This window comes from Narcine bancroftii, chromosome 3 (genome assembly GCF_036971445.1).
Source record: "Narcine bancroftii isolate sNarBan1 chromosome 3, sNarBan1.hap1, whole genome shotgun sequence".
Taxonomy (NCBI): Eukaryota; Metazoa; Chordata; class Chondrichthyes; order Torpediniformes; family Narcinidae; genus Narcine; species Narcine bancroftii.
Genome location: NC_091471.1, coordinates 2,371,303 through 2,393,987, shown reverse-complemented (window position 1 = coordinate 2,393,987; position 22,685 = coordinate 2,371,303). Strand labels below are relative to the sequence as shown.

Below are 22,685 nucleotides of genomic sequence, written 5' to 3'. Positions count from 1 at the left end.
CGGACGGTCCCGGCGGCGGACGGTCCCGGCGGCGGACGGTCCCGGCGGCGGACGGTCCCGGCGGCGGACGGTCCCGGCGGCGGACGGTCCCGGCGGCGGACGGTCCCGGCGGCGGACGGTCCCGGCGGCGGACGGTCCCGGCGGCGGACGGTCCCGGCGGCGGACGGTCCCGGCGGCGGACGGTCCCGGCGGCGGACGGTCCCGGCGGCGGACGGTCCCGGCGGCGGACGGTCCCGGCGGCGGACGGTCCCGGCGGCGGACGGTCCCGGCGGCGGACGGTCCCGGCGGCGGACGGGGGCTTTGGGAACAAGCCTGGTGTGGGATGGAGTCTGTGCATGAGCCCGGCTTTGGATGAGGTTTGTGGGAGGTCCAGGCAGGGGACGGGATTGGTGCTGAGCTGGGCGGGGGACAGATTTGGGAATGGAAATGGTGGGGGATGAAATTGGATATGGACCCCGTGGGGCATGGGATTGGAGATCGACCCCGTGGGGCATGGGATTGGAGATCGACCCCGTGGGGCATGGGATTGGAGATCGACCCCGTGGGGCATGGGATTGGAGATCGACCCCGTGGGGCATGGGATTGGAGATCGACCCCGTGGGGCATGGGATTGGAGATCGACCCCGTGGGGCATGGGATTGGAGATCGACCCCGTGGGGCATGGGATTGGAGATCGACCCCGTGGGGCATGGGATTGGAGATCGACCCCGTGGGGCATGGGATTGGAGATCGACCCCGTGGGGCATGGGATTGGAGATGGAGAACACCCCTTGATTTACCCCTTCAGGGTAATGGTTTTGTTGATTCTTTTCTATCTGCTTTAGATTTGCTGGTTTTACGGGATGAGGACGTGAAGGAATTTGAATCCCCATTTACAGATTTTGAAATTAAGGAGGCTATACAGACTCTGCCAAATGGGAAATCTCCTGGAGATGATGGGTTTCCTGCAGAGTTTTATGAAGTTTTGTCCCCTATATTTATGGACCTGCTTAAACAGGCAACAGAAGAGGAATCATTTCCAGATTATTTTCCAAAAGCAATAATTACAGAAATTCCAAAGAAAGACAGAAACCCTTTGAAAGTAGCTTCATATGACCTTGCTCTGGTTAAAGAGAATGAGGCTATTGTTGACAGGAGCTACAGGCAGGTGGTCGCACAGGGGCCATGGGAGGAGGGGCAGTGGGTTACTGTTAGGAGGAGGAAAGGGAGGGGTCAGATTCATGTGCAAGCACCCGAGTCCAAAAAGCTCAGAAATTGGTACTCCACCTTGAGTACTGAGGAGAGGGATAGTCAGACTATGGTGGGCAGAGGTCTGGTGTCGACCTCTGTGGCCCAGAAAGGAAGGGATAAAAGGAAAAGGAAAAGGGTGAAAGTCGGGGGGGCGGATTCAATGGTTTGGAGGACTGACAGAGGTTTTTGTGGATGTGATAAGGAAATCCATATGGTGGTTTGCCTCCCTGGTGCCATGGTCTGGGATGTGACTATGCACGTTCAGAACATGAAAACATCCTAAAAGGGAAGGGTGAGGAGCCTGAGGTTGTGGTACATGTTGGTACCAATGAAGTTGGAAGGAAGAAGGAAGTGGTCTTGCAGAATGAGTATAGGGGGATGGGTAGGGAGCTTAAAAGAAGGACCACAAAGGGAGTAATCTTTGAATTGCTTCCTGTGCCATGTGACAGTGAGGGCAGAAATAGAATCAGGTGGAGGTTACGAATGTGGCTGAAGGGGTGGACTAAGAGACAGGGTTTCAAGTTCTTGGACCACTGGGACCTTTTTTTGGGGGAGATGGGATGGTGGGTTACATCTTAATCCCAGAGGGACCAATCTGGCGGGGCCATTTGCTAGAGCTGCCAGAGAGGGTTTACACTAGTATGGTTGGGGACAGGGTTTTAAATTAGGCAGGACAGCAGGGAGAGGGTTTGTAAGCTAAAGAAAGAGGCACGGTTAAATAATTTGAGGGAGGAACAGCAGGAAGTAGGAAAAAAGATGTTTTTGTGACAATTGTGAGAATGGTAGAGAGCAGGATAGGCAGAAGGTAGGATGTGGGAGTTCCCTGAGGTGTATTTATTTTAATGCGAGAAGCGTAGTAAGGAAGCTGGATGAGCTAAAGGTGTGGATTGACATGTGGACGTGGTTGAAGGAAGGTTGTGGCTTGCAGTTAAATATTCCAGGATTTTGCTGCTTTAGATGTGACAGAGTTGGTGGATTAAGAGGGGGAGGTGTGGCATTACTTGTCAGGGAGGATATTACAGCAGTGCTGAGGCAAGGTAGACTGGAGAGCTTGTCGAGGGAGACAGTGTGGGTAGAGCTGAAAAATAAGAAGGATGAGGTTACTATTATTGAGGTATATGGGGGAGAGGGAACTAGAGCAAATGTGCAAGGAAATAGATGAGATGTGCAGGAGAAGTAGGGTGGTGTTGGTTGGGATTTCAATTTTCCAACATAGATTGGGAAACGCAGTCAGTGAGAGGGCAGGATGGCTTAGTATTTATACAATGTCTTCAGGACTGCTTTTTACACCAATATGTTGAGATGCCAACTAGAGGGGGAGCAGTTTAGATTTGTTGTTTGGGAACAAAATAGGGCAGGTGACGGAGGTCATCTGCATTGGAGAGAACTTTGGATCAAGTGATCAAGGGTCCATTAACTTTAGCTTAATTATGGAAAGGGATAGGTCAGGTCCGAGGTTGAAGGTCTTCGAGTGGGGGAAAGACAAGATTTGGAGAAATGAGAAGGGATTTGCAGAGAGTTGAGTGGAATGATCTTTTTGCCAGAAAGGATGTAGAGAAAATATGGAGGGCATTTAGGGTTGAGATTTTGAGTGTACAGGATCTTTATGTTCCAGTCAGGCTGAAAGGGAAGACCAAAGGTTTGAGGGAGCCCTGGTTTTCTGGTGAAATTAAGAATTGGTTTGGGACAAGAGGGAGGCCTATACTAAATATAAAAAAAACAAGGGATTGAGATATAGGGTTGTTACTTAGATTGCAGGAAGAACCTTGAGGGAAATTAGAAAGGCAAAAAGAAGGTATGAGGAGTCCATAGCTAATAAGGCGAAGGTGAATCCTAAGGGTTTTTACAGATATGTGAACAGTAAAAGAAGGGTTAAGGATAGACTAGGTCCACTGGATGATGGGACTGGCGAACTATGTCAGGCACCGTATGAGATGGGAGAAATATTGAATGATTTTTTTTCTCGTCCGTATTCATGTGGGAAAGGGACATTGACCTATGTGAGATAAGAGAAGCCAAGGGCTTAGTTATGGAAAGGATAGGGATTAGTAAAGCGAGAGTTTTGGAGCTTCTAGGGTCAATTAAGGTGGGTAAGTCTCCTGGTCCTGATGGGATTTTTCTCAGGATGTTAACGGAGGTCAGGGAACAAAAACGGGGGCACTGACAGTGATTTTTCAAAGATCAGTGGAGGAAGGTGTGGTTCCGTGGGATTGGAAGGTTGCGAATGTAGTTCTGTTGTTTTAAAAAAGGCATTAGGTGTAGGCCAAGTAATTATCAGCCAGTAAGTTTGACTTCAGTGGTGGGGAAGGTTATGGAGGGTATGCTTCGAGATAGTACATACGCATATCTGGATGGGCAGGGATTGATTAGGGGCACCCAGCATGGGTTTGTAAAAGGAAAGTCATGTTTGACGAATCTTGTTGAGTTTTTTGAGGAAGTGACAGAAAAGGTGGATGAAGGTAGAGCAGTGGATGTGGTCTATTTGGATTTTAGTCAGGCTTTTGATAAGGTTCTGCATGGAAGGTTAATAAGGAAGGTTCAGTCACTAGGAGTTAGTAGAGAGATTGTGACATGGGTTCAGAGGTGGCTGGGAGATAGACAGCAGAGAGTCATGGTGGACAACTGTCTGTCAGGTTGGAAGCCTGTGACAAGCGGGGAGCCTCAGGGATCGGTGCTGGGTCCCTTCTTGTTTATCATTTATATAAATGATTTAGAGGAGGGTGTTGTTAACTGGGTAAGTAAATATGTGGATGATATGAAAATAGGGGGAGTGGTGGATAGTGAGGTAGATTTTTTTGGATTACAGAAGGATTTGGTTTGTTTGGAAGAGTGGGCTGAAAGATGGCAGATGGAATTCAACGTAGACAAGTGTGAGGTGTTGCATTTTGGTAACGATAACCTGAATAGGACATATACAGTTAAGAGGAGGGCATTGAGGCCCACAGAGGAGCAAAGGGACCTGGGGGTTATGGTACAGAGTTCACTGAAGGTGGATTCCCATGTAGACAGGGTGGTTAAGAAGGCATATGGTATGCTGGCCTTCATAAACCATAGTATAGAGTATAGGAGCTGGGAGATGATGCTGCAGCTGTTTGAGGCCTGGTTTGGAGTACTGGGCTCAGTTCTGGTCTCCAAATTATAGGAAGGATATAGATAAGGTGGAGAGGGTGCAGAGAAGGTTTACAAGGATGTTGCCTGTCTTACAGCATCTGGATTACAGGGAGAGATTAAGGAGACTGGGACTTTATTCATTAGAACGTAGACGACTGAGAGGGGATTTGATAGAGGTATTTAAAATTATGAAAGGAATAGATAGACATAAACAGACTCTTTCCCCCCCGAGGTCAGGGGAGGTTGGAACAAGAGGGCATGAGTTAAGGGTAAGAGGGCAAAAATTAGGAGAAATGTTAGAGGTGGCTTCTTTACTCAGCGAGTGGTGGCCGAATGGAATGATCTTCCAAATGAGATAGTTGCGGCAGGGTCCCATCTGTCATTCAAGAGAAGATTGGATGTGAGGGGGTTGGAGGGTTATGGGTGGAGAGCGGGAGGGTTGAGTTAGTGGAGTTGTTCAAGTGAACCGGTGCAGATTCAAAGGGCCGACACGGCCTGTTTCCGTGCTGTAGACGGTTATATGAATGTGGATTATAAAATAGTAGCTAAAGTACTAGCAAACAGACTTGCTAAATATTTACCACAACTGGTACATGTTGACGAGGCAGGTCTCATTAAGAATAGATATGCTTTGGATAATATTCTTAGACTGATGGGCTTCGGCCCATCAACCCAACCAAGCAATGATAGTCCCACTTTGACCGAGTGGAATGGCATTTTTTATTTAAAGGACTAGGAATAATTAAGGTTGGGCCACTTTTTACTGGTTGGATAAAGGCAGTATATAAAAATCCAGTTGCTAAGGTGATGACGAATGAACAAACTTCTTCTTTCAGTTTTATCGAGATCCACAAGTCAGGGTTGCCCATTGTCACCTGCCGTATTTGCATTGATCATAGAGCCGTTAGCTCAAGCAATTAGACAAAATGGTAAATATTAAAGGAATAAAAATTGCCAAAGATGAGGTAATAATATTAATTTATTTGCAGATGATGTGTTGATATATTTAACACATCCTGAACAATCTTTGAGACATTTGCAAGATTATTTAGAACAATATGGAGCAATGTCTGGATGCAAAGTTAATTGGGACAAGAGCAAAATATTACCAATTTCAGATGTGGACTGTACTGTACAAAAACAAAGGCGAGAAATCAGACTGCTCAAACTACAGGGGAATCACGCTGCTCTCCATTGCAAGCAAAATCTTCACTAGGATTCTCAAATAGAATAATACCTAGTGTCGCCCAGAATCACAGTGCGGCTTTCGCTCAAACAGAGGAACTACTGATATGGTCTTTGCCCTCAGACAGCTCCAAGAAAAGTGCAGAGAGCAAAACAAAGGACTCTACATCGTTGTTGACCTCACCAAAGCCTTCAACACCGTGAGTAGGAAAGGGCTTTGGCAAATACTAGAGCGCCTTAGATGCCCCCCAAAGTTCCTCAACATGTTTATCCAACTGCACGAAAACCAACAAGGTCGGGTCAGATACAGCAATGAGCTCTCTGAACCCTTCTCCATTAACAATGGCGTGAAGCAAGGCTGTGTTCTCGCACCAACCCTCTTTTCAATCTTCTTCAGCATGATGCTGAACCAAGCCATGAAAGACCTCAACAATGAAGACGCTGTTTACATCCGGTACCGCACGGATGGCAGTCTCTTCAATCTGAGGCGCCTGCAAGCTCACACCAAGACACAAGAGCAACTTGTCCGTGAACTACTCTTTGCAGATGTTGCCGCTTTAGTTGCCCATTCAGAGCCAGCTCTTCAGCGCTTGACGTCCTGTTTTGCGGAAACTGCCAAAATGTTTGGCCTGGAAGTCAACCTGAAGAAAACTGAGGTCCTGCATCAGCCAGCTCCCCACCAAGACTACCAGCCCCCCCACATCTCCATCGGGCACACAAAACTCAAAACGGTCAACCAGTTTACCTATCTCGGCTGCACCATTTCATCGGATGCAAGGATCGACAACGAGATAGACAACAGACTCGCCAAGGCAAATAGCGCCTTTGGAAAACTACACAAAAGAGTCTGGAAAAACAACCAACTGAAAAACCTCACAAAGATTAGTGTATTCAGAGCTGTTGTCATACCCACACTCCTGTTCGGCTCCGAATCATGGGTCCTCTACCGGCATCACCTACGGCTCCTAGAATGCTTCCACCAGCGTTGTCTCCGCTCCATCCTCAACATTCATTGGAGTGACTTCATCCCTAACATCGAAGTACTCAAGATGGCAGAGGCCGACAGCATCGAATCCACGCTGCTGAAGACACAACTGCGCTGGGTAGGTCACATCTCCAGAATGGAGGACCATTGCCTTCCCAAGATCGTGTTATATGGCGAGCTCTCCACTGGCCACCGTGACAGAGGTGCACCAAAGAAGAGGTACAAGGACTGCCTAAAGAAATCTCTTGGTGCCTGCCACATTGACCACTGCTAGTGGGCTGATATCGCCTCCAACCGTGCATCTTGGGGCCTCACAGTTTGGCGGGCAGCAACCTCCTTTGAAGAAGACCGCAGAGCCCACCTCACTGACAAAAGACAAAACACCCAACCCCAACCTACCAATTTTCCCTTGCAACCGCTGCAACCGTGTCTGCCTGTCCCGCATCGCATATGCAGCTGACGTGGACATTACCCCTCCATAAATCTTCGTCCGCGAAGCCAAGCCAAAGAAAAGAATATTATACATTGTTGCAAGACACTATGGATAAAGTAAATTTAGATAAATTTAAATGGGAATCATTGTGGGCCATGATCAGGCCGATTGGGAGATTGTGTGCCATGATCAGGCCGATTGGGAGATTGTGTGCCATGATCAGGCCGATTGGGAGATTGTGTGCCATGATCAGGCCGATTGGGAGATTGTGTGCCATGATCAGGCCGATTGGGAGATTGTGTGCCATGATCAGGCCGATTGGGAGATTGTGTGCCATGATCAGGCCGATTGGGAGATTGTGTGCCATGATCAGGCCGATTGGGAGATTGTGTGCCATGATCAGGCCGATTGGGAGATTGTGTGCCATGATCAGGCCGATTGGGAGATTGTGTGCCATGATCAGGCCGATTGGGAGATTGTGTGCCATGATCAGGCCGATTGGGAGATTGTGTGCCATGATCAGGCCGATTGGGAGATTGTGTGCCATGATCAGGCCGATTGGGAGATTGTGTGCCATGATCAGGCCGATTGGGAGATTGTGTGCCATGATCAGGCCGATTGGGAGATTGTGTGCCATGATCAGGCCGATTGGGAGATTGTGTGCCATGATCAGGCCGATTGGGAGATTGTGTGCCATGATCAGGCCGATTGGGAGATTGTGTGCCATGATGGTGTAACCAAGTTGCTCAATGTAAGATACAGTAAGGATAATTATAATTTTTTTTACATCAGTTGTATCTGACCCCTGAGAAATTGAAGAAATCTGGATTTAGTAATTTGGAGTTGTGTTTTAGATGTGGACATTCAGTTTGGCTTTGTGATAAGGTTCAACCATTTTGGCAAAAAATTAGAGAATTACTTCAAAAACTGTTTTAAGATTAAATTTTTATGAGATCTGAAAATTTTTTTGTTGGGTTATGTTGTTCTATTTAGTGATTTGGGGTTGGATAAGTTTTAGAGCTTTTTGTTTAGCATTGGCTGTAGCATGTAAATGTGTGCCAATTTTCTTGGAAGGATGACGTACAAGTGAATATCGTTTGTTGGCAATAATGAGTTGAGAGCTTGTATTTATATGTAACATAATTTTTATCTTCAGATGTGGTCGCCTTATTTGAAATGTATGGGTTTAGTCACATCTTAAATGTTGTAATTTTTTAAACTGTTTTTTAATGCTCCCCTTGAGGGGTTTGTTGAGGGTGGGTGGGTTGGATTTTTAGATTTTTAGTCTATGTATTCTTTGCTAAATATTTTGAAAAATTTTAAATAAAGTTTGGAAAAAAAAAAGATGTGGGATTCACACTGGAATGTTTTACATGCAGTTTGGTCTTATGACAAAGTTCAATCATTTTGAATAAAAATTAAAAACTTTTTGGAAGATTTATTCAAGGTTAAATTACTATTGGATCCATTAATTTTTTTGTTGGGCTAGAGACCATCTTTAACTTCTGGTTTCAGATGGCATTGGCTCGTCTGGTATTGCCGTTAGCGGGGAAATGTTTTGTGATTACGTGGAAGGATAATGTGGAATTGAATATAGTTTCTTTGGGCTTTAATGAGTTAAGTTCCTGTACTTATCTGGAGAAGATAACGTATAACTTGTTTAATAATTAATCTTTCTTTGTTAAGATGTGATCGCCTTAATTGAAATTTATGAGTTTGGAAATATCTTAATTTTTTTTCTCTCTGGTATTGTTAGTTTGGCACGTCATACGGCGTATGTCGTTAACTGATTAATGTTTTTTGGGCTCCCCTGGAGGGGTTAGTTGGGGTTGGTGGGTGGGGAGGGGGTGGGAGGGTGGAGTGGGGTTCATTGTTTTTTTTAATGTATGTATCTTAAATTTATAAATAAAGTTTTCAAAAAAAGGGAAATTTCATGCAAAATACGACACTTTTTAATCACGTGACACGAATCTCGAATCTCAGCTCAAGTGCTGAAGGGTTTCCGAGTCTGTCGCTACAGGTTCTGAGGGGGGCTGCAGAAAGGTAGGGGCCAATGTGGACATTTGGGAGTCATTGAAATTTCAGGGAATTCTGTCTCAAGCTTGCTCCCAATTCCAGGTCTGTTGAAAGAATCACCGAGTGCCCGGATAGTCAACGTCTCATCGATGGTTCATAAATGGGGGAAGATCGACTTCCGTCAGATGAGAGGCGAGAATGTGGAATGGTGTTCGTTCGACTTTCTGTACAACTGCACCAAGCTCATGAATGTGCTGTTCACACTGGAATTGTCCAATCAACTCCGACACACAGGTAGAGGCGGGGCAGAGGGCAAGGGGCAGGGGGGCTGCGGGAAGATCCTACCTTGGAGTTCTTCTCCAGTTAATGTTATGCAGTGGGTAAAAGAACCAAGACTCAGCGATTTCTTGGGTGGGGGGGATGGTGTGTAAGCTGTAGGGGAACCTGCAGACCAGCCCCTCTCCTGGCCCCACAGGGTGAGTTTGGGAGGCTCTGCCTGAGTTTTTGAGTGAGCAATGTGTGTCTGCACTGACACAATGAGGACTCCGAGACCTAGTGCTTTCTCATTCTTTAATACCATCAGTGAACATGGCTACTGACATACAGAGGGGGTAGGGGTGACATCATGACATGGGCTTGTACCCAAAACTCATGACAGCCGGATGGGTTTATTCCCAACACTCTTCCCCCTTGTGTAATAAATGTTGAATGGGCCCTCACTATGACCATTGCTACATCGGGCCCGTGACTTACCAGTGAGAATTAGGGTACATGGACTGCAGAAAGGCATTTAATAATTATGGGACATGATCCTTAAAGTGCTCAGGTGGTCTTCTTTCTCTCTTGGACCACCTTGGCATGCTATGTTGTACCGGTATTTGCTCGGGGCTGTTCTAGTTGAGACCTATAGATGGTCAGTCCGACAGTGACTCTTGGCCTTCACTGGCCTCCAGGGTTCTACGTGCTGGGCTGCTTAATGCAATTACTGGGCTATCTGTCTCCACTCCCCAACCCCCCCCACCCTTTCACTTGGCCAAAGGGGTTGGATTGCCGTGGTTGTGAGACATTTCGTGGACCTTAGTGTCAGACAATGCTCGTGATTGGTCAATGTGTCGTTTCCACAGTCTGTCACCCACTAGAACAGAGTATGAGCAGGGGCTAAACTTTTGTAGGATCACCCCTGCCACCCGTGGGTCTTTGTATTGACTGTAATCTTGTGCCAGTGCTCTCTCGCCCACTTCCAGTGCTCCAGGTAAAATTTGTGGTGATGTTGATTTTTCTAAACAGAGGCTCGGATCTGGGTGAACAGTAGACAGCCTTGTCCGCAGGTTGAGGCCAAAACTTAATTCTTCTGGGGTAATTTTTGTGGTAGAATGCGGTGTGTTTCTGTACCCCAATAGGAACTCTGCAATCTTGTGAGTCCAGGAGGCATTTAGAAGTTTCTTGGTTTTTGTTGCCTCCTTGAATGTTTGCACAAAACGTTCTGCCTCCCCATGAGTACTTGGGTGATAGGGTGTGGACAAAATGTCGGATATCATTGTTGCACAATAAATCTTTTCAAAGGTTCCAATGTAAATTGGGGTGTTGTTCGTAACTAATTCATGAGGCAATCAGGAGGTGGCAAAGAGAGCTCGTAGACAGTCAATCGTGGGATCTGCTTTGGTGTTTTTCAGCTGTGAAACTACTGGCCATTTGCAGTGTGCGCCCACCGCTATTAGGAAAGTCTCGCCCGTGAATGGTCCAGTGAAGTCGACATGAATCCGATGTCATTTCCGTGGGTTAGCTTCAGCCTGCAGCATTTTTGGCTGCATTGACTGACATACTTTCCATTCTCTTACTGTTGTTTCAATGGCATTATCTATGGAGGGCCACCAGACATGCATCCGGGCAGTGCCTTATTCATACCAGAGTTCATGGCGTCGTGTGGTAAGGTTTTAGATCTTCTGGGATGACTTCAAATTCGGGCCACCCATTAAGGGTGAAGTATAGGATCTTGCTTAATGTTGCTTCTTTTCGGGTTTCCTTTCTGATCATCAGGGCTGTAATGGGCAGTTATTGAAGTTGTTCTTGGTTGATGGCTGCTGCCTCGGCTGTCCATTTAATAATTTCTTCTCGTTCTGTCTCGGGTAGTGGTAGGCGTGATAAGGCATCTGCATGGTTGTTGAGTGTTCCTGGTTTATGTTTTAGATCATAGTTATATGCCGCTAGTAGCATGGCCCGTCTTTGAATTCTGGCCGCAGCTAATACTGGTCTACCTTTGTGTGGCCCCAGGATTAAAGAGGCTTGTTATCTGTGATCAGGGTGAATTTTTTTCCGTAAAGATATTGGTGGAATTTATTTTACACCAAAAATTATTGCCAATCCTTTTTTTAGTTGGGCGAAATTGCGTTCACTTAAGATTAATGTTCATGAAGCAAACGCTACAGGTTGCTCACCTTTTTCTGTGATTTGGGCTAGTACTGTTCCTAGTCCCACTGGTGAAGTATCCACGGTGGGTGTAACCTCTTTACTAGGGTCGTCGTGGAGCAGCACCTTATTTGTTGACGTTAGTATTTCCTTTAGTTGATCGACTGTGTTTTTAGTTTCTGTGTTCCAATATCATGTTTGATCTTTCTTGAGTAATTGGTTCAGCGGCCTACATAGTCATATGAGGGATATGTTTTCGGTTGTGATTAACAAGTCCGAGGAAGGACTGTAATTCCGATTTGTTGGTTGGGTATGGGGCCTTCTGTTCCTGCTGGATTCATTCGCACCCCCTCGTTGTCGATTGTAAACCCAAGATATGTTACTGAGGGGCACATGAAGATACATTTGCTCTTTTGTAATTGTAGTCTGGTTAAGACCTTTTCAAGGTTTTGTAAGTGTTCATTGTTGTTTTGGCCCGTGATGATGATATCATCTAGGGTAACACCCAACGGAGAGTCCACGTAGTAATTTGTCCATTGTTGCTTGAAAAATCGCTGAGGCTACTGAAATTCCGTAATGAATGCGTGTATAGGTGAATAGTCTCAGATGGGTATTGATTGTCATATTCCCTTGATTTTTTTTGTCCAATTTTATCTGTTGATTTTCTTTCTCTTTGGCTTGGCTTCGCGGACAAAGATTTATGGAGGGGGTAAATGTCCACGTCAGCTGCAGGCTCGTTTGTGGCTGACAAGTCCGATGCGGGACAGGCAGACACGGTTGCAGCGGTTGCAGGGGAAAATTGGTGGGTTGGGGTTGGGTGTTGGGTTTTTCCTCCTTTGTCTTTTGTCAGTGAGGTGGGCTCTGCAGTCTTCTTCAAAGGAGGTTGCTGCCCGCCGAACTATGAGGCGCCAAGATGTACGGTTGGAGGCGATATCAGCCCACTGGCGGTGGTCAATGTGGCAGGCATCAAGAGATTTCTTTAGGCAGTCCTTGTACCTCTTCTTTGGTGCACATCTATCACGGTGGCCAGTGGAGAGCTCGCCATATAACACGATCTTGGGAAGGCGATGGTCCTCCATTCTGGAGACGTGACCCACCCAGCGCAGCTGGATCTTCAGCAGTGTGGACTCGATGCTGTCGGCCTCTGCCATCTCGAGTACTTCGATGTTAGGGATGAAGGCGCACCAATGAATGTTGAGGATGGAGCGGAGAAAACGCTGGTGGAAGTGTTCTAGGAGCCGTAGGTGATGCTGGTAGAGGACCCATGATTCGGAGCCGAACAGCTCAGTGCGGACATTGGCGACTTCAGGGGTTTCTACGAGGCTCTAAAGGCTCTGTACGGCCCCTCACCCCAAGTCCAAAGCCGGCTGCGCAGCTCAGATGGCAAAGTCCTCCTCAGCGACAAGATCTCCATCCTCAACCGATGGTCAGAACACTTCCAATCTCTTTTCAGTGCCAACCGCTCAGTCCAAGATTCCGCCCTGCTCCAGCTCCCTCAACAGCCCCTAAGGCTAGAGCTGGATGAGGTCCTCACCCGGGAAGAGACATATAAGGCAACTGAACAACTGAAAAGTGGCAAAGCAGCAGGTATGGATGGAATCCCCCCAGAGGTCTGGAAGGCTGGCGGCAAAACTCTGCATGCCAAACTGCATGAGTTTTTCAAGCTTTGTTGGGACCAAGGAAAACTGCCTCAGGATCTTCGTGATGCCACCATCATCACCCTGTACAAAAACAAAGGCGAGAAATCAGACTGCTCAAACTACAGGGGAATCACGCTGCTCTCCATTGCAGGCAAAATCTTCGCTAGGATTCTTCTAAATAGAATAATACCTAGTGTCGCCGTAAATATTCTCCCAGAATCACAGTGCGGCTTTCGCTCAAACAGAGGAACTACTGACATGGTCTTTGCCCTCAGACAGCTCCAAGAAAAGTGCAGAGAGCAAAACAAAGGACTCTACATCACCTTTGTTGACCTCACCAAAGCCTTCGACGCCGTGAGCAGGAAAGGGCTTTGGCAAATACTAGAGCGCGTCGGATGCCCCCCAAAGTTCCTCAACATGGTTATCCAACTGCACGAAAACCAACAAGGTCGGGTCAGATACAGCAATGAGCTCTCTGAACCCTTCTCCATTAACAATGGCGTGAAGCAAGGCTGTGTTCTCGCACCAACCCTCTTTTCAATCTTCTTCAGCATGATGCTGAACCAAGCCATGAAAGACCCCAACAATGAAGACGCTGTTTACATCCGGTACCGCACGGATGGCAGTCTCTTCAATCTGAGGCGCCTGCAAGCTCACACCAAGACACAAGAGAAACTTGTCCGTGAACTACTCTTTGCAGACGATGCCGCTTTAGTTGCTCATTCAGAGCCAGCTCTTCAGCGCTTGACATCCTGTTTTGCGGAAACTGCCAAAATGTTTGGCCTGGAAGTCAGCCTGAAGAAAACGGAGGTCCTCCATCAGCCAGCTCCCCACCATGACTACCAGCCCCTCCCACATCTCCATAGGGCACACAAAACTCAAAACAGTCAACCAGTTTTTCCTATCTCGTCTGCACCATTTCATCGGATGCAAGGATCGACAACGAGATAGACAACAGACTCGCCAAGGCAAATAGCGCCTTTGGAAGACTACACAAAAGAGTCTGGAAAAACAACCAACTGAAAAAAAAACAACTTATCTGTTGATAGGCTTGTGACAAATCTAGTTTTGTGAATTTTTGCCCTCCATTTAGTGCTTGGAACAATTCTTCTGCCTTAGGCATGGGGTTTCGGGTATTTTGAGGGATGAATTGATGGTGATTTTGGAATCGCCGCAAATGCGAATCTTCCCATTTGCTTTTCGTATGGGTACGATGGGCGCTGCCCAATCGCTGTATTGTACTGGTTCTAATCTGCCTTCATGTTTTAGTCTGTTTAATTCAGCCTCCATTTTCCCTTCATAGAAGTGGGACTGTTCTGGCTGAAGAATTTTGGTTCTGCATTATCTTTTAATTGCAGTTTGGCTTGAAAACTTTTGATTTTCCCTAATTCTTGTTGGATAACCATGTGTGGTTGTTGAGGATTTGGTCGAGTTCTGGCTGGGAGGTGTCCGTGTGGTTTACATTTAGCATTGAACCGATTTCCAGCCAGTCTAGGGGAATGTGTTGTAGCCAGTTTCGTCCAGAGTGCTGGTCCTTGGGTATCTATGATATAGAGAGAGAGTGTTTTTGGTTCCTGTTGATTATATTGTACTTGGACGTACATTTTCCAAACTCTGATTCTGTCTCCTGTAACAGATCTTAGAGTTATTTCACTTGTTTTTACCGGGAAGCATGGTAGTAAGCGTTCCTTTACATGTAACGGCATTAGGGAGACCTCTGCCCCTGTGTCTAACTCCATCTTCAGGGGGTGTCTGTTTATTTTTAGCTGTATAAAGATTGCTGTGCTTCCCCCATTTATTCCTCCAATGTGTAATATCTCAGGAGCTGAAATTTCAGGAACTTGAAGGTCAGCTGTTGGGCTGCAATCATCCATCGTTGTTAGGTTGCCTCTCTCTCTCTCTCTCTCTCTGCAGTTGTTTTGACTTTAGCTGCCTGTTTATTTGCAGGCCACCTGCGCTTTAAAAGCAGACATTTAGCTTTGATATGTCCTTCTGCTTTGCAATGGTTGCATTTAGAATTTTTAAGAAACAGTTTTCTGGTTGTATTTCCCACAACAGAAGCATTGTTGCGGAAAGACCTCCGTCCAGAAGGTCTGGTTGACCGTCATCCAAGTTTTTAGCTGCCATTTCAGATCTGCAGGTAGTTCTGCATGCAATCTGAAACGTAATGTCTTCATCCATTCCTAATAATTTTTGCCTTGCTTGGCGATTTTCCAGCTCCGTCACTCATCTGTCTCATGGTGCCTGATTTAGAAACTGCGCGAAATGAGAGTGCTCCGCCAGTTTACGCAACGGTGCCAGGTATTCACTTACTGTTTTTCCTGGTCCTTGTTTCCTTTCATAGAATCATTGCCTTTCTGCCATAAGTGGTGGTTTGGCACTTAAATGGTTCCTTAGAGCTGTACATTATTCGTTGAATGTCTTCGTCCCTGGATTCTCTGGGGTCAGCAAGGACTTAAGGAGGTCGAAGGTTTTGCTGGCCCTCCTAGCTTAGTGTCATCTGCAAATTTGGAGATATTCCATCCAATCCCCTCATCCAGATCATTAATGTAAATTGTGAACAATTGGGGTCCCAGTACAGATCCCTGTGGCACCCCACTGGTCACCGCATGCCACTCAGAAAACGAGCCATTTATCCCAACTCTCTGTCTTCTACCTGCCAGCCAGTTCTCAATCCACATCAATACTTTGCCCCCGATCCCATGAGCCTTGATTTTGGAAGCCAGTCGTTTATGCGGGACCTTATCGAAGGCCTTTTGGAAGTCCAGGTACACCACATCCACTGGCTCTCCCCCATCTATTTTACCTGTCACCATCTCAAACAATTCCAATAGATTTGTCAAGCACGATTTACCTTTTGTAAATCCATGTTGACTCCGTCCGATTCCTTCTCTGCTAGTCATATGCTCCGCTATTACATCCTTAATAATGGATTCCATCATTTTGCCCACTACTGATGTAAGGCTCACCGGCCTATAATTCCCCGCTTTTTCTCTACCCCCCTTTTTAAATAGTGGGGTAACATTAGCTACCCTCCAATCCATGGGTACTGATCCTGAGTCTATCGAGTTCTGGAAAATAATTCTTAAAGCATCTGCTATCTGAATGGCCACTTCCTTAAGTACCCTAGGATGTAGATTATCAGGCCCTTGGGATTTATCGGCCTTCAATCCCTTCACTTTCCCCAAGACCATGTCCTTAGAGATGCTGATTTCTTTCAGTTCCTCCCTTGCATTAGTCTCTATGTTTCCCAACATCCTTGGGAGGTTATTTGTATCCTCTTTTGTGAAAACAGAACTAAAGTAAGAATTTAATTGGTCTGCCATTTCCATATTCCCCATTATATATTCCCCTGATTCTGACTGCAAGGGACCTACTCTGGATTTCACCAATCTTTTCCTCTTGACGTATTTATAAAAGCTTTTGCAGTCGGTTTTTATATTTGCCGCAAGCTTACTTTCGTAATTTATTTTTGCTCTCTTGATTAATCCCTTTGTCCTCCTTTGGTGCATCTTGAACTGCTCCCAGTCTTCAGTTGTGGTACTTTTTTTGGCCATTTGATATGCTCTCTCTTTGGACCCAATGCTGTCTCTAATTTCCCTTGTTATCCACGGTTGAGTCACCTTTTTTGGTTTATTTTTATGCCAAACCGGTATAAACGATTTTTGCAATTTCTCCATTAGATCTGTGAATGCTTTCCATTGTCTATCCACAGTCGACTCCCCCATAAACACCACCCAATCAATCTTACTCAACTCCCGTCTCATACCATCATAATTCCCTTTATTTAAATTCAGGACCTTAGTCTCGGTTTTAATTTCGTCACTCTCCATGTCGAGTGAGAATTCGATCATATTGTGATCGCTCCTACCCAAAGGGCCTCGTACAACAAGATTGTTGATTAGCCCCTTATCATTGCATAATACCCAATCTAAAATGGCCTGCTCCCGAGTTGGTTCCTCGACATATTGGTCTAGATAACCGTCCCGTAAACATTCAAGGAATTCCTCCTCCTCAGTATTTTTACTAATTTGGCTGGTCCAATCTATATGCAAATTAAAGTCTCCCATGATGACGGCTGTTCCCTTATTGCACGCTTTTCTAATTTCTCTTTTAATGCCTTCCCTCACCTCTACACTACTATTTGGAGGCCTCTATACCACCCCCACTAACGTTTTCCGCCCTTGCTATTCCTCAGTTCTACCCATATAGATTCGGCATCTTCTGAGTTAATATCCTTCCTGTCAATCGTGTCGGTCCCTTCTCTCACCATCAAGACTACCCCACCCCCTTTTCTTTCTTGCTGATCCCTCCTAAATATCGTATACCCCGGGATGTTAAGTTCCCATGCTTGCCCACCCTGCAGCCATGTTTCTGTAATCCCAATCAAATCATATTTGTTTATCTCAATTTCCACAGCTAATTCATCTACCTTGTTCCGAATGTTTCCTGCATTAAGATAGGGCGTCTGGGGGATTGTTGAGTTTACTTGGTCGGTACAAGATGTCATAATTATAGGTGGAGAGCTCGATCCTCCACCTAAGAATCTTATCATTCTTGATTTTACCCCGCTGCTTAGTATTAAACATGAAGGCCACGGCCCTCCGGTCTGTCAGTAAGGTAAAATGTTTACCGGCCAGGTGCGAAATCAGACACATCGCACTCCACCTGAATAGGGAAGGACTCCTCCACAGCATGCATCATGGCCTTTGCGATGTCTCCTCAGATCTGGAAGAATGCAGCAAGGGCTTCCGCCGATAACGGGAAAGTTGTGGACTTAATCAGGGGGTGGGCTTTATCGGCGTAATTGGGCACCCATTGTGCGAAGTAGGAAAACTGCCCCAGGCACCTTTCCAGCTCCATAAGGGGTCGCATGCGGTCGGGGTCCGGGGCTATGACACCAGGTGCCACAACACAACCGAGAAGGGCCAGACGATCTGTGTCGAACACACACTTGTCCTTATTGTAGATCAAGTTGAGAGCCTTGGCTGTACTTAAGAATTTAGCGAGGTTTGCCGTGGTCCTGTTGATCGTGGCCGCAGATGGTGACATTGTCAAGATATGGGAACGTCGCCATCAACTTGTGCTCCTCCATCATCTGATCCATGACCCTCTGAAAAGCAGTGACACCATTAGTCACACCGAAAGGCACCCGCAAGATGTGAAAAAGTTTATCCTCGGCCTCGAAACCCATGTAGAGCCGGTCGTTCGGGCGGAGGGGAGTTGATGGTAAGCCGACTTGAGGTTAATGGTCGAGAAGACTCTGTATTGTGTGACCTTATTGACCAAGTCGGCTATCTGGGGTAAGGGGTACGCATCCAATTGGGTGAAGCGGTTGATGGTTTGACACTAGTCAATCACCGTCCGGGGCTTGCCCACTCCCTCCCCCCACCCCCGACCATGAGGACCTGCACCCTCCAGTGGCTGGAACTATGATCCCCTCCACCAAGAGTTGCTGAACCTTCAGTGCTATAGCGCATACTCTTGGTGGCGATTGGCTTCCAGTCTGGGGTGAGGTTTGCAAATAGTGATAGAGGGGCCACTTGCAGGGTGGTGAGGCTGCAGGACAGTACCGAAGGCTGGGCACTCGATTGGGGGGGGGGGGTGGTCTGTAAGCAGCAGATTATACACGGTGAGGTTGAGGATCCCAAACCCCATCGTCACACTCCTGAACTGACTCTGGAATTCGAGGCCCAGGAGGATCGGCGCACAGAGCTGGGGCATGACCAACAATAAGAAGTCCTTGTAACACTCCCCCCCCCCCCCCGGATACAAGTCTGCTGGTCTTTCGCCGCCATTAACACGGATGGGTGGATGGGGATCAAGAGTCTACGGGCCACCTCAGGGTGGATAAAACTTTTGGTACTGCGAACTATCAGAGGCAGTTTGTTTTGTGCCCATTCACCTCGATCTGCATCACAGAATTCTTGATCGGGTGAAGGCTGGCTTGGTCCAAGGTGATAGATGCCAGGATAGATGTGTTGTCTTTGTCATGGGTGGGGAGGCTCAGTGCCCAATATGGTGGCCTCCATATTGACCACGCTGCCAATGCCAGTGAAGAAGACAGAAGTGATGTCGTCAGGGGCAGAAGTGATGTTGCCGGTGAGGGTTGCTGCTGTGTAGAGGACGGGAGCAGGTAAAATGGTGCTCGCCTTACCATGCACGCGGACGGCACCAGAGGCTTCTCTGCCATCCATGCTGCGCTGCTCTGAGATGAGGCTCTGGACCAGCAGACACATTGGTAGTGACTCTTTATCCCACAGCCCGAGCAGGTTGATCCTTTCACGGGGCAGAGATGTCTTGGGTGACTTGCCTGCCTGCAGAAGTTGCACCTCGATGATCCCAGTGCTACTGTAGCCCCAGTCGGGTCGGCAGTCCCCAATGCCAACTCCCAGGATGGCGCCCTCTTCTTCTTCTTCTTCTACTTCTTCCTTTTCGTCGTCTTCTTCTTCTTTATCTTCCTCTTACCATATAACCTCTTCTACTTTTTCTTCTACTTCTTCGTCGTCTTCTTCTTTGTCTTCATATTAATTTTTGTCGTCTTCTTCTTCTTCTTCTTTCTTCTTCGTACTGGGTAGGCCCACTTCTGCCTGCGATCAACTCCACGTGGCGCTGGGCCAAGTCTAAGGTTCTGGCCAGTTGGATCGCCCGTTTCAGTGGAAGTTGATCCTCCTCGAGGAGATGTTGTCGGATATAATCCAACCTCAACCCTGACACACACTGGGCCCCCGACACCAAAACCGTGGGTTCCTCAAACAGTCTTTTCCCAGTGTGATCAGGTCTTGGACGAACTCTTCCACCAACTCTCTAGGCTGCTGTTTTCTGGACACCAGGAGTTAACGGGAGTAGACCTCACTGATCTTGGGCTTATATGGTGCCCATAATTTAGCCATCGCCTCTGAGTAGGTTGTGCAACTTCTGATGGCCTGGAAAGCCCTCTGGCCGACTCTTGCCTGTAGGACCTTCAGCCTCTTTTCTTCCGTATTGACCACTCCAGCAGCGGCCTCCAGGAAGTTATTAAAGCAGTTCGAAGAGGTCCGATGCACCCGGGACTTGGGGATCCACTTCTAGCCGATCAGGGTGCAGCAACTTCTCCATTACTGGAGATGTTAAAATTTCTGTGTGATAATTACAAGGTCCAAGACTGAGGGGAACGATAGGCTTTATTGTACAGAAGACTTGAGCTGGTCCGGATCCAAACTAGGGAAGTGCAGGGAAGGGAGAGGTGGCCCGACCTTTATGGCCTGGGTCCCAGGGGAGGAGTCCAGGTAAATGTCATCAGGGGGCGGGCCAGCCCGAGCCAATTAGCATATACAATCCATACCATTACATGTCCCACATGGGAGGTTAATCAGGAAGGTTCAGACGTTGGGTATTCATGGCGAAGTAGTGAACTGCATTCGACAATGGCTGGATGGGAGAAGCCAGAGAATAGTGGTGGATGATTCTTCTCAGACTGGAGGCCTGTGATGAGTGGGCCTCAGGGATTGGTGCTGGGACTATTGTTGTTTGTCATCTATATCAATGATCTGGATGATAATGAGGTCATTTGGATCAGCAAGTTTGCAGATGACACTAAGATTGGAGACATGGACAGTGAGGAAGGTTTTCAAAGGTTCAGAGGGATCTGGACCAGCTGAAAAATGGCAGATGGAATTTAATGCGGACAAGTGTGAGTTGTTGTATTTTGGAAGGACAAACCAAGAAAGGATGTAAACAGTGAACAGTCGGGCACTGAGGAGTGCGGTAGAACAGAGGTGGATAGGGTTGTAAAGAGAACTTTTGGCAAATTGGCCTTCGTAAACCAGAGTATTGAGTACAGGAGTTGGGATGTTATGGTAAAGTTGTATAAGGCATTGGTGAGGCCAAATTTGGAGTATTGTGTGCAGTTTTGGTCACCAAACTGCAGGAAGATATCAATAAGATGGAAAGAGTGCAGAGAAGATTGACTAGGATGTTGCCCGGACTACAGGAACTGAGTTACAGGGAAAGGTCAAACAGGTTAGGACTTTATTCCCTGGAGTGTAGGAGAATGAGGGGAGATTTGTTAGAGGTGTTTAAAATTATGAGAGGGACAGACAGTAAATGGAGATAGGCTTTTTATACTGAGGGTAGTTGAGATACAAACCAGAGGACATGGGTTAAGGGTAAAAGGGGCAAAGTTTAGGCGGTACATGGGGGGAACCATACAGAGAGGAGTGGGAGTGAAATGGTGAATGCAGGCTCAATCTTAGCATTTAAGAAGAATTTGGACAGGTACATGGATGGGAGGGGTATGGAGGGCTATGGAGTGGGTGTAGGTCAGTGGGACCAGGCAGAATAATAATTCAGCACAGACTAGAAGGGCCAAAGGCCCTGCTTCAGAGCTGTAATGTTCTATGGTTGTCAGTGTGGTCTGACGAATGCCTTGTAAAGCCTCAACATTACATCCCTGTCTTTATTCCATATACCTCTCAAAATGAACCCCAGTATTGCATTGGCCTTCCTTACCACCGACTCCATGTGCAAGCTGACCTTCAGGGAGCTTTGCACGAGGACTTCCATGTCCCTCTGTGCCTCTTAGCTCTGAACTCATCCATTTTGAAAACAGTGTTCACCTTTGCTCCTTCCATCACAGTGAATGATCATACACTTCTTCACACTGTGCTCCATCTGCCATTTCCTTCCCAATCTCCCAACCTGTCCAATTCCTTCTGTAGACTCGGTGCTTCATCAACACTACTTGCTGCTCCTCCCATCTTTGTATCGTCTTCAAACCTGGCCACGCATTTGTCGAATATCTTGGGCCTTCATGTTGCGAGCAGGATTAAGGAATCTTTAGTTCTATCTAAAGCCTTTCTTGACCTATTTCCTGGCAATCGTGTAATTCTTCAGATCCCCAACAGTTCCTATCTTTTTAAACCTCTCGTAACCTTTATTTTTTTTAATCAGATTTTTTTTTAACCAGCCAACAATGAAGAAGGCGAATGAAATGTGGGATTCATTTCTAGAGGGATAGCAGACAAGAGCAGGGAAGGTAAGACCTCACTTGGAGTACTGCGTACAGTTTTGGCCGCCGTGTTTGAGAGAACTCGTGCTGGCGTTGGAGAGGGTTCAGAGAAGAACTTCTAGAATGATACCAGGAATGAAAGGGTTAATATATGAGGAACGATTGTCGGTTCTAGGACTGTACTCGTTGGAGTCCAGAAGGGTGGGTGAGAGGGGTGGGGGGGGAACCTCGGAGAGACATTTCAAATGCTGAAAGGCCTGGACAGCATAGATAGGCAAGGTTGTTTCCCATGGTAGGGGAGTTCGAGACAAGAGGGCATAATTTCAGGATAAAAGGGCATCAATCTAAAAAAGAACGTGGAGAAATTTCTGTGGAACTTGTTGCCACAGGCAGCTGTGGAAGGGAGGTCGTTGGGTGTATTTAAGGCAGAGTATTTGATTAGGGCATCAAGGGTTATGGGGAGAAGGCCGGGGAGTGGGGCTGTTGTAAAAATCAGCTCATGATTAAATGGCGGAGCAGACCTGATGGGCCAATTGGTCTCCTCCTCTTTTATCTTGTGATGGCTTCCACACCATGGTTCTTTCACCTTAACATCCATTCCCTGCTTCAGGGGAACATACTTGTGCAGAGCGCCAACTTCTCTGAATATTTGCTACATTTCTACTGTACAATTCCGAGTGAATCCTCTCG

At 46.9% G+C, this 22,685-nt stretch overlaps 1 protein-coding gene across 4 annotated transcripts in view; it reads left to right on the top strand.

Moving 5' to 3' along the window:
• idh3b (isocitrate dehydrogenase (NAD(+)) 3 non-catalytic subunit beta) overlaps positions 1-22,685 on the top strand; it is a 105,701-nt gene that overhangs the window by 25,943 nt on the left and 57,073 nt on the right. For 3 of the 4 annotated variants that reach the window (XM_069923364.1, XM_069923363.1, XM_069923369.1), the window contains exon 4: positions 9,063-9,254. The exons of the other annotated variant lie outside the window; for it this stretch is intronic. In XM_069923364.1, coding sequence (XP_069779465.1) covers positions 9,063-9,254 — 192 coding nt within the window. The remainder of the gene's footprint in view (positions 1-9,062; positions 9,255-22,685) is intronic. 4 annotated transcript variants of the gene reach the window in all.